Below are 21,118 nucleotides of genomic sequence, written 5' to 3' on the forward strand. Positions count from 1 at the left end.
GAATGAAACAAAGTTAATGTAAAAAGGGGATTCAGAGACAGCAGTATGTGTCTCAATCGCCACCGCTCTTGTTCTTTCAAGTGAAGACATTCCCAGTTTGTGACCTTGCTTTGTTACAGCTGACACTCACCTCTTATCTCATTCTGTCCTCATATACACTACTCCGCCTCCTCAACCTCCCGCTCCTTTTCCTTTCTTATGCTTCCCCTATCTAACAAAAAAAAGAGACGTCACATGTTCAGAAACCCTTTCCTTCAATTCTTCTCTGGGCTCTTTGCCGTCTTTCCATTAAGCCAACAAAGGACGAGGAGTGTTCTGTTCAGAAAGACTCTCCCTCTTTTTATCCCTTCCTCCAAGGCTGAACCTTATTCTGTCTTCTGCCTTATACCCTCTTTCATCCTTCCTTCTCGTCCCTTCTGCGTCTTTCCATTAAGCTAACAATAGGAAGGCAGTTTTCCATTCAAGTCTTTCGTTTGAGGTCACACCAATAGAATCAGAAATCTGGAGGAATTAAAAATTAATTTAATTAGAATAAAGTGTAAAGGCTTTAACCCCTTAACAGTCATGAGGACACCGGTGTCCTCATGGACCATGTCCTGACATATAGTAGGATTCAGAGGAGACGACTGAATAGAAGCCTCTCTATATTAAGGCAAACAAAAGTCTGAAAGTATTTTTAATTGGATTTTTAAGCAACTTAGCATTAGATTAACAGATATTGATCTATTATTTCTTAAAGGTGTGCCATTATGGGTTTTCCAGGCACATCGTGTCATTTTATAGCAAAATCAACTAACTGTTGCCGAAAGTTTTATAAAAATGCTGTATATTTCAAACATAAAACATAAAAGAAATTTGACTTCGCATATCAGCCGTATCTGAATTTGTCAAAGGGTAGAAGGTCCGAAAAGGGACATATGTTACTCTCCCCTCAGCACGTCGTCACAACAATGCTTCTCCAAGCCATGCATTCATTCTGTCTACAACCGTGTAGGAGTGTTTCAGTTTATATGATGAGTGCAGATGTGTAGTTCCTCCAGGTGTTTGCTAACTGCTAAAGATGGAGGGTTACTCTGGGGCATGAGCACGGCTGTGGACTGAAGCTCCAAGACAGAGCATTGCAAGAGCAGGTGATACGGCACCATGGCTGCCATGGGAGGTTGAAACAGGCATTAATGAGTCCAAGAAACACTCTGTGTATAAAACATGACATAAAGCTAAAAAAGGGTAAATTTAGCCTAATAACCTCCTCTACCAAAAAGGTAAAGAAGGGTCGTCTTGACAAACTTGACAAACATGTTCCTTCTCCACAGTGCATAAAAGCTCGAGATTGTTGATTTGCTGCAGCTGTGCTAATGGCAAACTGTAGCGCAGCAGAGAGAAAAAAAATTGTATACTAAATGCTGGAAACCATAAATAACTTTTATGTGACCTGAATTACTTTTCTCTTTATCATCAGATTGTCCTGAAAAAAGACTAGAGGGCAGACACAGAAAACTTTACAGACTGATGGATAGTTCAAGCGTGTGTTTTCTCAAAAAGTTTTGACTTAAAGAGACATCAGTCTGTGAGTGAGCGTATACCATGTCTGAGCCAGGATCCGGTTGAGCAGTAGGTGGTGCTACAGCAGCAGGCGGGGTGGGTGTGGCAGCAGCTGGGGCGGGGGGCGTGGCCTCCTGAAGGTCAGCAGTGCAAGAGCAGGAAGGAAGAGTTTAACGACGGCCGCAGAGGTTAAGCAGAAAAGCACAAACAGCAACGAAGCAGTGATGTCATCAGGAAAAATCACAAAGCTCATCGCATTCAAAGTGCCTCGATCTGCAGCTGATAAATACAGCCCCATAGTCAAACTCAAATTAACCAGTGCTTTGTATAGTTCATTCTGTAATGCTCTTTGAAACTGTGACTCAGGAAGAAGAGTAGTTGTTTAGCAATCTAAAAATGGTGGATTTGATTCACCATCTCCTCCCACACGCTGATGTGACCCTGGGTAGAGAATTTAAGCCCAAGTTGCCCACCGATCTGCGTGAATGTGTGTACTAACGGATGGAAGCCGCTCTAGTGTAAAACCCTTTAAATGGTTGGTGTAACGCGCGCTAACATTTTTTTTTGTCATTTACACTGGAATAATGACCGCACACTGAAGTCTTAAAATTTCCATTTTTCTATAGTTCCCAGCAAAGTGAAGTTCATTGGAGGCAGTTAGCCCCGTTTATCTGGCAGACGGGGGACTCAGACCTATGCCTTATCACATTCTGCAGTCTTTATCATAAAAGCAACTTGGAGCCCATAAAGCAACAAACCACAGAGTTATAGCTGAGGTGGCACAGTTCTTTGGCTCTTGGCTTCATGATCAATGTCTTTTAATAGGTGTAGTTTAGCAGCTAAGTGGGTAACAGATAACCGATGGCTACTGCAAGATATTTATTAAATGTGTAAAATAACTCTTATCTGTCCCAATGCTAAGAGTATGTATTTAATAGCACTCTCACTGCCAGGTTCTTAGCATAGTGTCTAAACGTTAGTTCAGAACGTTTGGCTCCTGTGCACTCATAAAACAGAAATGACATGCACAGTTAGCCTAGTGTAAGACTATGGCTCTGCACCGCCTGACAAGCTGCCAAAGGTGGAGTTTAGTGACTCAAGGCTAAAGCGACTATAAAGAAGAGTTAATGGGCTGTACAAGTGCTGCGTGATAAATCTCCAAGGTAGCACAGTGGGCCGTGGCTGTGTTTCATCCGAAAGAAATAGGAGCATGTTTGTTCTTTGAATTATGCCTCTAACAGTCGAAACTACATAATATAGCGGAGCGGAACATCTGTTTGCTCCTTCAAATGTGTGAATCTTTTTTTTTCTACTTACACTTATGAGTAAATATATGCATTATGTGGTCCATGTCAAATTTATGAGTCTGTTAGTCAGATTGTGTGAGAATTCCCACTTACATCTGGGCGACCAGGACGAGGTTTGGCAGGAGCTGGGGTGAGTGGAGGACGGACTGGTTTTGAGTCCACCTTCTTTTCCTCCTCTTCTGGTATCGGAGGAGGAGGTGGAGCAAGGTTTGGACACTGGCCAATTTCGGCATTTTCAAAGGAAACGGGCCTGGAGAAATCTGAAAGACTGACAGATAAACAGGCAAAATTATGGCTACATGGTGAGGTGAGGCACAGAAGCAACAGAACAATGTCAGATGTGTGTTATATTTCCTCAATAATGTTTGCATTTTTTAAAGCTATACAACACCAGGAGAGCAGTGAATATTATTTCCCTGCAGCTTGAGCGGAAAAAAAAAGAAAACCGTGATATTTTGTTCTTATATGCAAAAGACAAAAGTCAAACATTCATTTTCACAGCCACAAAATAAAGTTGTCAAAATATCCACCACCCTTTGAAAAATAAATAATCTGAGGAAGTCTGGTAGTAAGTGAAAGAGTTCTGTCTTCTTAAAAGAACCACAACATCTACAGTAGATAAATATATAAAAGTCATCTTTTAAAATCATATACATACAGAGTAGTCAATGTTGAAAAAACATCACTAAAACCTTAAACCTTTCAGGTTGATGTTTTGTCATTTTGCATAGAAATGTCCCCCATTTCAAATGACTGTTTGGCACATGGTGAATTGCGGCTCATAGGAATTACAATTATACAACGGTTGTAAGATGATATTCAAAAACTAATTTCAGGACTCTGAGCTTTAGTGCGATAAGCTCACAGTGATCAACAAAAACTACACAGATAATACGTTTTGTATGCACAATTTTGACTGCACTCAGAGATCTGCACAAAAAGGCTTGCACAGATTAGATTTATTATGCATGTGTCCAGAAACCTGAACAGAAACTCCCCTCGCCTGGATCCACAAAAGCTTTTGTAAAGTTGATTGACATCCTACTGGTGTTTGCTTTCTAACAGTATGGCTGTTAAGTAGATTGTTAAACATCCTAGTGTAGATACTCCTAGTAAAAGCATTGTGTTATGGTCAGGAGAACTGCATTAAATAAAAGCAATTTTGTGAGTACTAAAAGCACTCTGCCATGACTGCACTCTTACTGAAACTGGCTTTTTCAGATCTGAAACAATCTAGCTGCATTCAAATGTCATGGTGGTCCTGGTGCCTATTGACCGGTCTCAATCAGGTGTGAAGGGAGCCTTACAAACCCAAAATTCAAGGTAACACTGAACCAGAAGTTTTCTACAGCAATTTATTTAAATAAATATGCATTAGAACTGTAATCATTAGGAATATAGTCAAGCTGTGTATACTGAAGTTAAGCCAAAAAGTATATATTCATATCTCATCTCAAATTGTAATCGTCACCAACATGAGTTTTCTGACCGGAAAAAAATTAACGGAAGCAGCTTCTTTCCAAAACTGACATTTCTTTTGTTTCTGAGATTTTGAGAGACGCCCGCCTCATTTCCTGTCGATGACAAAGTTTTTGTTTGAGTGTGTTGGAAGCTGAAACCTCTGACAATAACAACTACATGTTGCATCATAAGGAGTAGTGGGATGATGGGAGGTCACCGACAGGTAAAACAGGCAAACAAACAAAGATGAGTAAGTGTAGCTTAAGTTATGAATATGTTAATAAGACAACGCTAATGATGCTGCTCAGGCAGAACAAAACGCCGACTTTCATCATCATCAACAGCAGCAATACCATTATTGATCTGCAAACATTAGCTAGTCTTTAATTCAGCAGAGTGTTTACAAGATGGCTTCAAGGGATGTTTTCACACCTGGTGTTTAGTCTGGCTAAAACAAACTCTGGTTCATCCTCTCCATTAGTGCAGTTCATTTATGTAGATGTAAACACAGCCGTCGCACTAGGGTGAGGACCAAAACAACTTTAACGAGACTGTTTAGAAGGTGGTCTGGGTACGCTGCTAAATGAACTCTAGAGCGGTTTGTTTATGGTGCGTTGCATTGATGGATGAGGGAGAGTAAGAAAAATGATCAAGGCTGAGTATATGTCATACTTCTCAGTGTTTACACTACCTCAAAACACAGCAACTGCTTCCGGTATTCATATTTGGTATTATTTACATCTGACCAATAACCAAACTGAACATTCTCGTAGTTTGTAGAGACAAGTTTTGGTTTGCTTGAAGTTTTTAAAACCCAACCACCGGAGAAAAACAAAAACATACACTGAATTGACCATAAGGTTCCATATGCATCCCTGGAATGGGACATTGACTCTGTTGGATGTCTGTTCCACGTCTGCTGGAATACCACCGAGGAAGATGCGCTGCAGCCTAATTGGCTGGTCATTGGGGAGCGACGCCTCCCTCTTGGGTTCCTCATCCACCTGGACTGCAAAAAATCTGGTGAAGAGGAGACATTAATAAGATGAACCATTCATAAAATCTCAAAATGTGCCATCAGCAGGAAGCATAAACAGAAAAATGTCCCCATGAATGCTATTCATCACCTGCCAGGCAGCCTCTCTATGCGTAGCGAATGCTCTCTGCCATCGCTCAGGTTTCCTTGGTCAGGTCGTCTGACGACGCGACGCTGACTATGACTGCCGGTATTTATTAGAACCTCAAGAGAGCCTTTGTTCAGCATGACAGAAAGGTAGGGCTGCAGGAGATGGAGATGAAACAAATTAGGTGTGAAATAGGCAGATAACTTTCAGGAATTAAAAAAAAAATCACAACAAAATGACTTAATTTCAAGAAATCAAATCCTCTACGAAATTAAATTAAAATTGTCTTGGTAAAACATTTATGTCAATAATATTGCATTTTGAGAGAGCAATGAAAACTGGAAGAAATACTTGTGATTAGTTTGAGACAAAAAGGGTCTAAATTAAATATGTTCACATCACTTCACAAAAATGCAAACTGATCACAGACTTTTGATTGAAGCAACCTTGTTTTAAACTTTTAAACACTGAGCACAAAGGGAAAGAGAAATTTTACTCCAGGCAATAAGTCCTAAGGTTTTGATTCAGTGTGCAAAAACTAATCTTTCAGTAAATTGCTCAATTTATTCTAAAACCTTGAAGCGCAACACAAAACATAATAAATTCAAATTATTGAAAACTTTTTGAAACTTGGTTAAAAGTCACTGGCAGCTGCCATCTGGATCAACACAAGCAATCTCGTCTCACTTTACAAGAATTCCCAAAGCTTTTTCCAATATAAACTAATCAAAATTTCCATCATAACTCTACCTCACACTTCTATTATAAAGAAAATGGCAAAAAGAGAGAAGAAAAAGGTTCGGTAAACTATCTGGAAAAAAAAAACTGCTTGTGAGAAGACAAAAAAGGGAGAAAACTGGATTTAAGGAGAAAACAGAAAACTAGAGATGAGTAGAGACAGATATGTGTGTAAGAAAAGGATCAAAAGAAAGCAGAGAAAGGAAAAAGAGGAGCGGAAAGCAAGAAGGAAAGGATAACAAGAGATGAGAGGAGCAGGGAGGAGGAGATAATAGGGGGGAGAGATAAGAGGGCAGAGAGCAAAACAGCGAACTAGATAGAGATTGGGTGGGAGAGGAGGAGTGAGACAGTCACAGAGGTGCTAGAGAGCAGCGGTGCAGGGTCAGGCTAATTTGAATTTTAATTCACTGTGTGCCAGAGGGCGAAGTGGGAGACAATTTACCACCTGAAAATGGAATTTCAATTTGAGGTGGGGGACAAATTGAACTGAGATGTAGCTACATCATGGCTCTTGCTGCGCCATCTCACACTCATAGGCCGATACAATGGGAGGGATGAACAAACGTGAACAGACATGTCAAACATGTCGGAGGATAGCGGATTCCCATAGAATCGCTCAAGTGTAAAAGAAATGCATAAAAATATATATAGCAAATTAAAGCATAAGTTATAGACTTTATAAAGTAGAAATGGGAAGTAACTCTCAACTGTAAACATCGGAAACAACTCAAAGACTCTCCCAAAACCAAACAGACTGCCATTCAAGTCAGCGGCTCTAAAACTTTAAGGGGTCTGAATCGTCTTGCAAGCCACAGTAGATCAGGAGCATCATTTTGATATATCATGAGATCCACAGAATGAGACAGTCCTTCCAGGTGTTTTGTTTTTTCCTGGAATGTTTTTTTTTTTAACAGATTCAGAGTGTTATTTAACCACAAAGCAGCTCATTTCAGCAGATAAATTTGCACTGAAACATAAGAACAACTGGGAGAAATAAAGCAGGGAGGTTTATTTTAAAAACCTGAAGAGCAGAATCTACAGCAGAGGACTCATGACTCAATTCTGGGTCACAAAGAAAGTCTCAGGTTCTTGTTTTGACAGTTACACTTTTCTCTACGTTTCTTTAAATAACTCATGCAAAAAAAAGAGAAGACATTGTCTCTTCAAACAACAGCCATATTATCATGATGGCAAGTAATTTTCTTGCTGGAGAAATTTTTTTTCCTGTTAGTTTTAGAAGTGTTAGGCTCTTCCAAATGCCTCCTCACTTTAAGTTTTTGGCTAGCAACTTCTCTAATCTTTCCTCTCCTGTTTTTAGCGTCAGCTCTCTTCCCGGTGAATCCCACACCCATCTCCCTCCAGTGTTTGTCCTTTCTCCTCGTCCTCTTCACTCCCCTCGTCCCTCTCTAAACCAGCCATTAGTCAGGGCCAACTTGAGTTGATGGTGTTTTTAACCTCGCTTAACCTTTCTCCACACACATGCCTGCGCACCGCCTCTGTACCTGCCAGCATAGTTTGTAAAAATAGATTTTGTGCCCAACAACCATTGATGACGGATAATCTGCAGGTAACCCTCCGTCCCACCTCTTATCACATTCTCAAACGCCAACACTTTCTAGTTTGCATGTTTGAATTTGTATTTATGCACAGATGGAAACATATGCATGTTTGAGTAATTTTTTTCATCTGGGGAATAACCTCTAAACCATGGAAGCTTAATTTGTTTAGAGAGATAATGATGCTTTAGTCAGCTAAAATCTGATATTACAGTTAAAAACAGCTTCTGCACATCTTCAGGTTTGTGTCTTTTTGCAGTGAGAGTGGATTGTTGTTGTTGTTGTTTTTTTGCATAAAGCCAAATCCAATTAGCAGAGCTGCCAAAAAATGCAAATCTCATTAATAAGCACTCATGTAATCATAATTCACTTAGGGAACAGATACCCACCTCTCCTGACTGCCTTCGTCTTCTCTTGGAACTTAAGTTTGATCTGCGAACCTTTAGGCAGAAAAAAGCACATAAGTGAAAAACCATCTATTCATGCATATATAACTCATGCCAGAAGTTCCTAAATTAGGGGCATTTTCAACTAATCTTTAGATCTTTACTTTTTAGTCAACAAATTTGGTATATTTTTAGAAGAAAAAGTATGTAGACAAGTTTAATCAGCATGGATTTTCTCATAACAGCAAATTTTCAAAACTATAAATGCGCACATCAGTAAACCCTTAATGAAATGTCCCTAAATTTGCTGCAACGCTAACACATATAAGCTTTTAGAGCAGTTCTGTTTATCTAAACTCTCTTCCTTGATAGAATAGATACACTTAAGTTAGACTGATAGATTTCTTTTAGAAAAAAAACCCAAAACAAAACAAAAAACTTAATTTTAAGGAGTCCACAAATTATCCATTCAAGTTGGGGGTTTGTGAAGGACATTCCAGAAGCTAAATAAACTATATGCTAATTAGGGATGCAAGTTAACTATTAGTAAGTTAATTTAAAGTTGACTGATCTTATTTATCGACTAACAATTAATTGATAAGCTGCCATTTTCTTAAAAATACAAGTTCTATGTTGTATCTATTGCCTTTCTATAAATTGAAGGTACATTTTTTTATATGCTGAATTTAAAAAAAGAAGAATGTCATTATACTTTAACAATTTATTTGTGTCAGCTGTATGAAATACTGAATGAACAAACAAAAACTTTGAACATCTCCTTTAGAGTCAGAACAAGACAATAAACCTTTCACTGCTCATTGCTATATTTCAGGCACAATGTAACTGTGCAATTTAATATGTAAGAGCAAACTACAAACCATATTTTCTCAACCATATGCATTACCAAATTCCTAAAATTCCTCAAACATAATTTTCTAGCAGTATACCGATACATCACAACCTGATAAGATTTATTTCTGCAAGTACTGCTGTAGTGAGAGAAACGAGAGAGATAAAACAGATAACCTGTGATGGGCTGATGGGTGAAGCCCCTCCCACTGCCAGCAGTATAATCCCAGAGTCCGACAGAGTGCTGAAGGACAAGCTGATCTCAGTGCCGACTTCCAGAGACGGGCCACCCAGCTCCATGTATCCTGGCTTACTGAAACTCACTGTGTATAGGTTCTGAGATACAAACAAGTAATGTGTTAGTTAAGGGTTCACAATTAAACCTTGGCATTGAAAAGTCAACAGGTGGATTATAGCAGACTTGAAATGCATTTTTCAAACTATTTTAAAAAAATGGGAATAAAACTTTAAAATCTCACTGTAAAGGCAGCTTTATGTTCGAACAGCAAAGATACATCCTGATTCACATGAACATAAAGAATTGACTTAAAAACCCAGAAGTTTTCTAATCCTTTACATATTCTAAATTATGTGAGCAAAGCTAGGTTTTGAGCACCTGCATTGAATTCATCATGAAGACTGTTTCTTGCTCTGAAGATTGTAAGCCGTTTGCAAAATACTAGGTCTGTACTGATATTTCAATATGTGGGAAAAGGAATAAAAAAGCTAGAGCTAGCTTGAACTGGCTTTAGCGTTCTTGTCCTTCCCGTCTTTGGGTTTTATTCTTTGCATCAATACAGAGCAAGGCCACACAGCGAACGACAGAATCAATAATGCACTAAAGTGGAACCAGTAGAAGAGATAGGGTCATGTATGGAACAACATTGAGCAGTAGACAAAAACAAATGTCAAGGCCTTTTGAAATTATGTGTTATGTTATTTTTATAAAACCTGTAAGAAGACAACCATATCTACATGCAAATACAAGTGAACGTTAATAACATTTTAGAGTCCGCAATAGGTCACAAACTAACTGATTTCTGTAAAGACATATCACATAAACTCCAAATGAAAAACTTACCTCGACATTACATCCTTTAGTGACTCCTGTATAGTCAGTGCTGCTGAGCAGATTATATGGAGTTCTGGAGACTTCAATGTCTCTGAGACAACCTGCGTACCTCTTGAGATTCACCTCTGACCTAAAATGATAGCAGTCATAGTACTAAATGAAATTATTAGCATGAGAAATCCCAAGCTCATTGGACTTTGTCTCTACGCAGTGAAGCTGGATTACTTCAGCCGTGAAATGATTGCATCATGATCTGGAAGCTGAGTGAAGACTGGAATTCAATAAGATTTTTTTTTTTTGAATATGCTGTTTGTCCATATCGATGAAGTTGAAGTTACCAGGGATTTGGAGAATTTTGACTTCAGGCATCAAATGTTTAAGTCTAGAAAATGTGGATAAAATAATCATCCACATTTTCTATTTTAGCAGATTTGTCCTTTCTGGGCTCCAAAAACCACAATAAAGTGTAAAATATTTGCAAAAATACTAATGTCAACAGGACAGGGATGGAAACCATTAGCATCCTTTAAGTTTAAAATTTCTGTCATGTTTCAACCACATACTTCAATGCATTTTATTGAATTTTATGTGATAGAGCAGCAGTTTGCAACCTGCGACTCAGGAAATGCAGGTGTAACTTTGGATTGTCCACAATGGCTCCTAATATCTAAAAATCATAAAGAGTCAACTGATGTTTTAAAATATAAATAAAACAAATGCTGTTTTTTTTCTAACAGAACAATTACACTGCATTTCTACAATAGAAGAAAAAAAAGAAAAATCTACCAATCACGTTTTTGAAAAAGCTGTATGTTATTTCTTCATTATTTTAAAACATATGGACCCTGAAAGTTTTACTCAACTGGACTGAAAACAAAGATGACTATTTGTAAAGGTTGCAGGCTGATGTGAAAGACCAACACCGAGAATAATTGTGAAATGGAAGGAAAATATGTGCGGCTTCCACAATGTTTACAATATGAGGATCATGAGAAGCATAATGCACTGATCCCCTCAGTATTTATTTAATAACAGCTGTAAGTTTTGGGGGCTGTCTCTACCAGTGACCTTTTGTTGTTCTATCACATAACATCTCAATTAAATACACTCATGTGTTTTTAAAATGACAGAATATGTGTGATTACATCTGAAAAGCATTACAATTTTTTTTGAACAAACATCAAATTCTGGCTAGTAAAGGACAGAAAAGTAATTTGCAGCAAAGGCCTTCATATTCAAGCCAATAAAACATTTTGCATTAACTGTGGGCTGCACAGCCTTATCAGCGTTGCTAGCATCATGCAGTGATAAACTATCTGAACATTTTTTCTAAAACAAAGAACGTAAAATTTATTTTTTGTTTTACCTGGCTGCCATGCTGTTAAAACAAAACATAAAGCATTAGCACACATACAAAAAAAGTCTATGATTAATGTAAAATTTCTAATAAAATTAATTTTAATTGTTTTTTTAAAGGGACATCAAAATACTACAAATGAGGTTTTTATTTTTAAAATAATTTCAAATCCTTCTTACACCTCCAGCATAAACACAATTTTGTGAACATTGAACATGTTTATATAAAAATGAATTCTATATTTATGCTTTCCGAGTTTTTATTTTTATTTTATGTTTGTACCTGTAGTTTCCAATCGTTGGCAGACCACCAAAATAGATTTTCTGGTTTTCCTTCAGGTTAAGACCAGTAGCTGAGCCCTGAGATATGGCCACAATCTTTTCCTCAGCACCATCATCGATGTCCACAACAATCACAGTGGCTATGTAAAGGTAAAAGACATTTTCAGTAACCTTTTTACATCTGGTTTTATGACCTAAAGACTATGAATTCTCGCCAGTACCCTGTTTCTTGTTCCTCGACATGGTCAGAGCTTTCCAGCGTCCATCATTGTGGCGTCTAGCTGATAGAGCTCTTCCAACTCCTGATCCCAGGTCAAAATTCACCCTCACCTTTCCTTCTGACAGCTCAAGAGACATAAAGTCTTTCTGCAAAGAGCAACATTAACAGAGAGAGGTGTAGGGATCAATATATTGATGTAATGCATGCCAAAAAAAGATTTCCATGACAGTTACAGTATATGACTTCATAAATTGTGCAGGTTTATTTCCTATCATCTGTCTCTGTTGCAAACACACCATGTCTTCAGTGGCTAGATACATGAGCAGAGAGTCGGAGGAGAAAGTGCGGAACTTGAAGATGATGGTGGAAACATTTGGGTTCCACCTTGTGGGTCGTCCTACTGCAGCGTAGCCTTCACCGTCCAGCTGAACTGTCCCCTCACCATCAGTTCGCTGAGGACTACGAGAACACAGAGGAATAATTAAATTTCCTAATTATTAATATTTTCATCCATCTTCCAAAAACACTTCACAAGCCAGAAAAAAAAGATGCAAAAAAGAAGATGGCATCCATTAACTCCCATGATAAATTGCAAACACAAATACAGCAAAAGTACAAACATAAACAAGAAATATTGGTGTAAAATATGAAATTCATTTGCATACCTGACAACACAACCTTTACAGTCTCCCTCTCTCTCTCTGTAGTTCCACAAACCGATAGGTTTACCGTCCAAGAAGGTCTCTCCCATGCAGCCTATAAATGTTGATGCTCTGACTGCTTCTGCCTTCTACAGGACAGAAGAAGAAACCAACATGGTAAAAAAAAATAATAAAGGAAGGTTAAAAAAAGCACAGCTAGGTTAGTCATGTCTTTGACAGACAAATACCTTTGCAGTGCCCAAAATTCCTCCAACAAACAGGTAGGCATTCTGGTCGACGTCTAAGATGGTGTAAGCTGTAGGTGAGTTGGCACTGGCTGGGGTTGGCATCATGCCAGCCATAGGGCCTTCCAAGGGATATACCGATATGGTGCCATTTAGACCATTACTGCAGATGAAAACAAGGCAGTACAGTAAATTTAATTAGTTTTTTAAAAATTTGCTTAACCTATATTTAACCCGGAATACCATACTCAGATTAAAAATTTATTTTTCAGCAAGCATCAAACACAAATACAAAAATTACAGTTAAACAGTTAAAATTACAAGCACTCTAAACAAAACAGTTTCTATGGAATTGACCTCAAGGACTCAGTGAAGCGTACAATGAAATGAACCTTGTAAAGGATGAAAGGCAGTTTTTTCAAGCCACTGTACTGTACTAAGTCCAGTGTGTGCAAATGGGACAGAAAGAAACAAGTGATCTTGCTGATGAAGAAAATAATGATCAGCATTTTGCATTGCAAGAAGGGAACAGATATAGGAAGTCAGCAACATGAGATTGTCTCATATATAAAAGATTTACTCTCAGTCATCTGAGTCATGTCTACTCAGGGGTAAAAATGGTGCAGTAAGAGGCCACTTATTTTGAAGAAAGGTTTTAAGTTCTCTGTTTTAAGTTTCTCTACATGTAGTTTGAAGTTGAGCAAGTTATCAACCCCAAAATCAGAGATGTTTAAACCAGTGACTCCCAAAGATTTTCTGGCCCTATGGATTACAATAAAATCCCCCCCAAAAAGAAAAAAGAATCAACTGGGCACACACATCGTTCAACCAGACATACACCTATACACATATTTTGTTTTCAAACTCCACTGAAGTTTACTTCACACTTCAGGTTGCAACAAAACAAACTACAAACCATCTTTACAGTGAAACATTTTTGTGTAAATGTATATTTTTTTTCATTCATCCATACCGCTTCCCGCGCCCCCCCTGCAAGGGCTTGGCGCCTTGCAGGGGGGCAAGGCGCAAAGTGTGGCACGCAACACACTTTGGGAACCACTGGTTTAGACCAAGATTGCTGATATAGCTTATAAATAGCAGGGGGCCTAATAGGCACTGAGGTGATTTGAAAACCAATCTACTGCTATATAATGGTCAACAGGGTCAAATACTTCAACATGTTCTATATGATTTCTGGAGATGCTGCAGTGACTAAATGTTATGTGTTCACCTGATATTAGTTTTCTTGGACCTTTTGATTGGAAACAGAAATGACAAAAACACACTGTGTGCCTACTGAACCTCTCCTCACAGCCATATGAAAGTTTGTTTTCAAGGCAGGAGTAACATTCAGCAGTGGGGGAATATTTTAAAGACAGAGAAGTCTGTGTGATGCCATCAGTAAACACCTTTGGGAAGTCTCTCTGATGGAAAATGCATGGAGCAGGTGGGACTCTTCCTTTATGTGAATGAGAGAGTGTGTAAACAACAACACTGCAGCTTACAGAGGGAAGGAAAAATAGATTGCAGTGGATCTATGTAATGATGTGCCAAAGGCTGACAAGACTGCAAACTCTAGATTTCCCAGCTGTAAAAACACGCTTTCTGCTCTAGCATGAGTAAGACAATGTTTTGGGGTTTCTGCTGTTTTGTCTTTGCTGTTGGTATTGATTGTTATTTGTTAAATAATGTGAGAGAGGAGTAAGACGAGACAAGATACCAGGAAAATAATGTGAAAGCAGGCAGAACATTGTTTCATATTTTTCTTTGGCTGAGTTTGTGATATTTGTGATAAACTGCAAAGTGATTGGCTTACTACATCTTGCCGAAAGTGCAACACAAGATTTGAATTTAAGTACTACACCCAAAATCTTTAGACAAATGAATTAGAAGAATGACATGTGTATCAGGACAAGTTACTTACCGAGACGCTTCTATCCGGTGCCAGTTCCCATCATTGATTGTGTGATGGGGATATTCAACCCTTCCCACACCTGAACCCACATCCCAAAGGAAATTCACCTTCCCCTTGCGCATCTCCAAGGCCAAGAAATCAACCTGAGGTACAGAGAAAACAAACTAAAGAAAGTGCCTGCACACTTTTGTAGTGCAGTAAGCTGTGTTCAAGTCTCATGTCAACATATTAAGTGGCAAACCCTGATTTTTTTCACATTGTCCAACTAATTTATCCACAGACATGTAGGTGACATCTGGAGGCAGTTAAGAGTATGTACCTAAAAGAGACTGACTGCATGCTACCCTTTCATTTTTATTAATATTTTTATTTTTAAAATCAAGTATGATTTTCCAATTCCAAATGATGGAACGGAAAATTCCAATAAAATACACTTAAGCTCGTGATTTGAACATGACAGAATGTAGACAAAGCTCAAGGTGCATTAATATTTTTGGGAAACACTGTATCCATTGCTGAACGAAACTTTTTAAAATTTTAACTGTATGGCATTTTTTGTACATTTGTCAAACAGAAAACTGCAAATGATGCACAGTAAGTTGACATTTCATTAAATGTGCTAGGTGATAAGAAATCTTTTGTTGAAAGTAATAAATTCATTATCCAACATTCTCAATATTAGGAGGATAAATCTGATATTTATAAAAAAAAGGGCTGCAGTAGTGTGGCCTTGAACAAAAAGTACTGCAGTCCTACAGCTCTGAAAGTGTAAAAATTGGTATTCTTTCAATGTAACAGCAATGCGAATAAATGAGAATAAATGCCATTTCTCAACAAATCCAACTTTATAAATGGAGCAAAGTGTAAAAGTAAGCGGACACTCTCCTCTCATATTAATGTGCATGACTGTTATTGTGATAACAGATTAATGTGGTCAGATTTGAGTTTATCAGTGAAGCAGATTACAGACCACATAAATCTCACAGTGTTGAAATTGATTGGTGGAAATTGAATCAATTTTCCCACCTGTAAAAGGGACGATTTGGTAATGTTGCAGCATCCCACCCATTAGTAAGAGAGTTTTATATGAAGACATTTGTTTAAAAGGATCTGGGCATAGTAACAAGAGTCCAGATTCTCAATACTATTAAACAGAACCAACTGGAGCATTTATCCAGGAGGTGAAAATAAAATACAATGATGAAGTGATTTCACAGCCAGTACAAGAGCTGAAGTTCTCTCCAGTGGCCTCTTTAACTGGATTTTCACAGGATTTTGTTGTATTTTGATTAACAATCTTATTACTTATGTATGAGTTAAAAAAATGATGAGTGAATTCTGAGCATGCAGACTCTTCTGCTGTCTTTGAACTACACAAAATAATTATTCATGTAGCCTTATGCACAATTAGAGATTATCAGGAAGTCGCATCTGAACACACAAATCACAGGCAAACACACAACTGCACGCACTTTTCTTTCTAGTCTCTCCAGAGTATAGGCGATTATTCATTAGCAGAGATCACAGGGAAGCATTATTATTCAACTAGCACTTCACTATTAGTAAAAATGTAAGATGTGAACAAAAACACACACTAAATTATTATTTATACTAAATTAGAATATCCATGAGAGACACAAACACATATGTGCTGAAGACGTCCCAGTCAGATGAAGCAAAGCAAAGATTTCTCTGGGGAAATCAGGGTAAAGCTGAGAGCAACACAAGCTTGTTGTTAATTGCCACTCCACTCCAGCACACACACAAATATAGTGCACACACTTTGGGACTATAAGTAGTACCTTTAAACAGTGCTGTGTTGTGTTTTAAGGGTGCTGGTGGGTACGTGTCAAGACGTATTAATTATTCCCACAGATAAATCACTATGGGAGTATTAGTAGGCTGCTTCTTTGTCTAGTTTAAGACACGGACACAACCTGGTTCTTTGTGTGTGCAGATCTTTGTGTTTGCTAAACTGAACTTTCAAGCGGGATAAATGCTGTACAACATTAACCTTAATTAATGCAATATTACGGAAGATATGCTTGCAAAAAACCTATTTAGTGGCTGTAGTGTGGGAGTCAAACCATTAAAACTAATTTTATACTTACATATTTGGCAGATCCCAGGTAAAAAAGGAGGTTATCAGGTGTGGTGGTTTTAACATGAAGGATGATGGTGTTGTACCTCCCTTTTCTGATATCGGGGCGATAACTTCGGAGGCAATCACCACCTGATGAAACTGAGACTTTGATCTGGAAAACAGTGGGAGATTGTAAACTATTTTAACACGGAACAAAAACAGTTTTCGCAAGCATTTTTTTGTTGACTGTCCAGAACAAACTTATTTTTTTCTTTTGGTGGAGAGAAAAAATAATTCATAGGAATAAATTCAAATAATTTTAAATCAAATTTGATATGAAGGGACTGATTTGAGGTAGTAATGGACATTCGGGTGAATTTTATTACATTAGGATGTCATTCATGAGGATCAATTATACAAACAGATGTATTTCAGGTGTTTTTTTGTGTTAATTTTTTTTACTATGGTTTAGAGGTAATATAAACCAAAATTATGTTTTTTTCAAAACATATTCATGACATAAGATCACTATAAGGAAGATTTTTCATATAGAAATCTTTTGTTATACCCTTGTTGAATCCTAGAAGAGGCTGCTCACTTGACTTGCTCACTTATGAAACCCTTTAAACCCTCTAAAGGAGATTTTTGATAAATAAGAATGGTGTTTACGAATTGCTGTAAGCATATTAAAGTTGAGTGGAAGGAAACAAAGTGATAGTAAAAGGTGTACAAGCTAGCTCCCTCACAATCCAGCCTTAAGGGGATTGTGAACCAAAGTTCAAATAAGAGTTTCTTCTGGTGTTGCTCAACTGTGTTTTCTGAAGTCCAAAATCAAAGCAGTTTAGAAATTACAGATCACTTTCAGCTTTCTTCTTCTGACAAGTTTTATGGACATGCTCATTTATTTTTTTCCAAACAGACTCGACACCTGCCTACATCACCAAAAGGTCCAACTAGCTAACGTAATGACCATGGTATAACTGTGCTTGACTAACCAGAAACCTGGTCTGACCTAAACCCCACAAAAAAAATATATGAGCTGTTAATAAGAGAAATATGGATATGCCACACTTAACAACACAAAAAAGCTGATGGCTTGAATTAAAGAAACCTCGGCTTCCCTCAGACCTCATCAGAGCCACAGGCTAATTTGACTCCATGTCACGTTACATTGATGCAGTAATTTAGGCAAAAGCAGGCCCAACCAAGTATTCACTACATTTACTGTAAATTTCATGGTCATACTTTTAGTAGAACAGCAGTTCTGCATACAACCTGCAACAGATCATCTCCACGGTATTTAAGTACAGCAACATTTGCAGCTCAATGTGAAAACAGAACTGAAATAAAAACAGAATATATAAAAAATACAATTCTTTGCACAAAAACGGTAATGCTTGACTTTATGTACTACTGTTGTTTTCTGATACCCTAATTTTGAGTTGTAGATCCAAAACTCTGTTCATCAAAATGAACAGAAAAAGTATATCACTCTATGTGTGATGTACCCATGTGACTTTGACTGTATCTATAAAAACACACATTATTAAAACATTCACACACAAACATTCAAAAACACACAAGACAGAAGTATGGAAAGAATATTTACTCAACAATTTCACTGCCATTCAGCATCAACTGAGTGCAATAACATATGTGAATATCAAAAACGCATACTGAATTTGCTTGCTTCCTGGCCTGGTTGATCAGTTCCTTTATTTGTGAGATGTTGCGCCTCAAATTGTCTTGAAGCTCTTTTATCGGTTGCAGCTTCTCCAGCAGTCTGTCAGCTTCATCCTCCAAATCCTTTACTTTAGCTCCAGCAGCATGGACTAAGAGCAGAGAGAGATGAAGCAAAATGAGCATAAACACTGGCACAACAATACTTCTTTTACAAATACTACAGAGTAAATCTCAGCTGAAAGTGGAAAGCTTGCCAGATATGAGATAACTGAAAGAACAGAAATACAAAAGAAGAGCGAGAAATGAGACTGAGAGCCAAAGAAATTAGTGTAGCTTAGCATTCAAAGAGAACTGCTTTAATTTTACAGTGTACATTATGTAGGACAGTGATAGAAAGAACTAAAAATCAAAAAGGCGTTATATATGCCTTGCAATGAGCTGAGAATTCATGCTCATTTTGAATGGAGGCATTAATAGAAGCAGCTGTACAGATACTAAAGACAGCCAAAAAATTAGTGTAAGGTGCATCAATACAGCTGTAGAGAACTGTTTACATCGGTATTAACTGAGGCTATTAAAACAAAAATGATTGCCACATTGTGTTAAAAATTGGAATTTAGTATTTTGTTTTGTCAATAAACAAGAACTGATTAGAAAACTGTAAAGCCAAACATATTACTAGAGTGTAGTATTGGTGCACCGGTTACAATAATAAATTATTTTTATTAAGGTAAGTGAAATATACATACTGATTGCTGTGGGGATTGAAAAAAGAGAAACAAGAAGAAAAATATCAAACATTGAGTTGAATTTACCAAAGTTTCTAAAATGGTTGACTTTGGAATTAGTACTGAATTACAGTAAATATAAATTTATCAAACTTATATAATTTCATTTATTGATTCACGAGTTAATGGAGATACCCGATAATAAAGCACTTTACTGTTTTTTTCAGGGTCCTGGATCAGCCGATTGGCTGCGTTGACGTCGTCCTCCAGCCCGCTGCAGTTCAGCGTCAGGCCTCCGAGGCGCAGGTTCAGATCCGCAAGGCGCTCCAGGACGTCTACGGCCGTAGCATTGGCATCAGCTGCTACTGCTTTTGTAGCTGCTAGTTTAGCAGACGTATCTGTAAGAAATGCCACACATTGCTAAAAGATTGCTGTAATTTTACTTTGTTTAAAAAAAAAGATGAATGATTTGTTTGGACACAAACAAATTAAAAATCACAATCTTACCATTGGGGATTGCGTTGAGTGTCGCCAGGGTTCCATTAACAGCTGCTAGAAGGCCTTTGGTTTTGTCTCTAGCTGCTTTAACTCTGCCCTTTAGCCCGGCCACATTGTCTGCATTGTCTACACACAAAACAAATGGTAATATCTATGACAATCTCCTTAGTAATAAAATATCCCTCCTCCCTTTCCTGATCAACAAGATCAATGAGATCACAGACAAAGGAAAAGGATACAGATATTCTGAAGCAAAGATAAAATAAGAGATGATTCCATGTAAATTCACTTTACAGAAATCAACATAAAGTTTAGAATCTGTGGGAAAATGACTTGTGTCAATAAATGCCATAAAATTGTGATATACACAGCTGAAATACTTTGTTGTTTAAACAAGGTATTTCACTTTCGAAAAACTGAAAATAACTTTTTAGTTTTCTTTTTTGTTTGTTTTTGCATTGCACATGATACTAGTTACTCCTTTAAGTTTTCAGAACTCACCACCTGTTGGTTTGCATTATTCTTACTGACCTTTCCACATTCAACACTTCATGATTTTTAGATCAAATCAAACAAATAGATGTTTATGCATTCCCCCCACTGATTTCACTTTCTAACAAATGAAATCAATGCAATACAGCAGACCTGGGCGTTTAAAGGTCAGAGAGCAACAGCTGGCCCTTCAAATGCCCTCAGCTGACCTGAATGAAAATTGGAAATCAAAAATGCATACATTTTATTTCTATTTGGTTTATGAAGCTCATTTTCAAAGAAACATCTTCCATTTCCTATATAACCATGTAACCCTTCTACAGTCCTCCAGGACTGCACCATGCTGGAAGGGAAGACATCAAACACAACAAGAAAATCAATGATTTCCTGTAAATCTTTTTCTTCTTTAGTTTGCAAGAAAAAAACAACTGCAGTGGCGAATTTCAGGATAATTAAACTGATCATTCAGTTTAATTATCCTGAATTAAACTGATCATTCTCTACCCCAATATGAGTTCATCAGTTCAAAACCATAAACTTAACATAATTTTTATAGATAATTATATGGTTTAGAAAATGTCTATAATAACCCAAAGGGATAAATCAATTGCCACTATACGGATAAACAAAAATCCTTTTTGTCATATCTAATTTTTTTATTTTGTAAGCCAGGTGTATAAACTTCCCAATTTTTCTGTCAGTTGTCGTGGAAAAGAATATATTTCCGAGCACTGTTCAGGTGAAATCACTCAATCAGGTTTATTCATATATTGTGCACAATACAGAGAGCTCATAGGACAATCAGTAATGAAGCAGGTCTGGATGAAAAGCTCTGTCAGGCAGAGACAACACATGAGTTTTATGCCAAGGATAAAGAATTAACAACAAGGGGCGAGACAGTCTGGTTCTGATGCAGCTGTAGAAAACAACTTCCAACCTT

General features: G+C 37.5%; 1 protein-coding gene across 9 annotated transcripts in view; it reads right to left on the minus strand.

The window, feature by feature from the left end:
• lama2 (laminin subunit alpha 2) overlaps positions 1-21,118 on the minus strand; it is a 156,758-nt gene that overhangs the window by 8,937 nt on the left and 126,703 nt on the right. For 3 of the 9 annotated variants that reach the window (XM_023347281.1, XM_023347285.1, XM_023347286.1), the window contains 19 exons: positions 19,696-19,812; positions 19,404-19,586; positions 19,210-19,215; positions 18,455-18,609; positions 16,806-16,949; positions 14,704-14,837; positions 12,783-12,942; positions 12,559-12,683; positions 12,190-12,352; positions 11,895-12,039; positions 11,675-11,813; positions 11,402-11,413; positions 10,045-10,165; positions 9,141-9,299; positions 8,118-8,168; positions 5,438-5,589; positions 5,154-5,330; positions 2,943-3,117; positions 1,584-1,676 (listed from right to left, as the gene is read on the minus strand). In XM_023347281.1, coding sequence (XP_023203049.1) covers positions 1,584-1,676; positions 2,943-3,117; positions 5,154-5,330; positions 5,438-5,589; positions 8,118-8,168; positions 9,141-9,299; positions 10,045-10,165; positions 11,402-11,413; positions 11,675-11,813; positions 11,895-12,039; positions 12,190-12,352; positions 12,559-12,683; positions 12,783-12,942; positions 14,704-14,837; positions 16,806-16,949; positions 18,455-18,609; positions 19,210-19,215; positions 19,404-19,586; positions 19,696-19,812 — 2,411 coding nt within the window. The remainder of the gene's footprint in view (positions 1-1,583; positions 1,677-2,942; positions 3,118-5,153; positions 5,331-5,437; positions 5,590-8,117; positions 8,169-9,140; positions 9,300-10,044; positions 10,166-11,401; positions 11,414-11,674; positions 11,814-11,894; positions 12,040-12,189; positions 12,353-12,558; positions 12,684-12,782; positions 12,943-14,703; positions 14,838-16,805; positions 16,950-18,454; positions 18,610-19,209; positions 19,216-19,403; positions 19,587-19,695; positions 19,813-21,118) is intronic. The other 6 variants (XM_023347283.1, XM_023347289.1, XM_023347288.1 and 3 more) reach the window with 4 other exon arrangements.

Source organism: Xiphophorus maculatus, chromosome 15, assembly GCF_002775205.1.
Source record: "Xiphophorus maculatus strain JP 163 A chromosome 15, X_maculatus-5.0-male, whole genome shotgun sequence".
In the NCBI taxonomy this organism is placed as follows: Eukaryota; Metazoa; Chordata; class Actinopteri; order Cyprinodontiformes; family Poeciliidae; genus Xiphophorus; species Xiphophorus maculatus.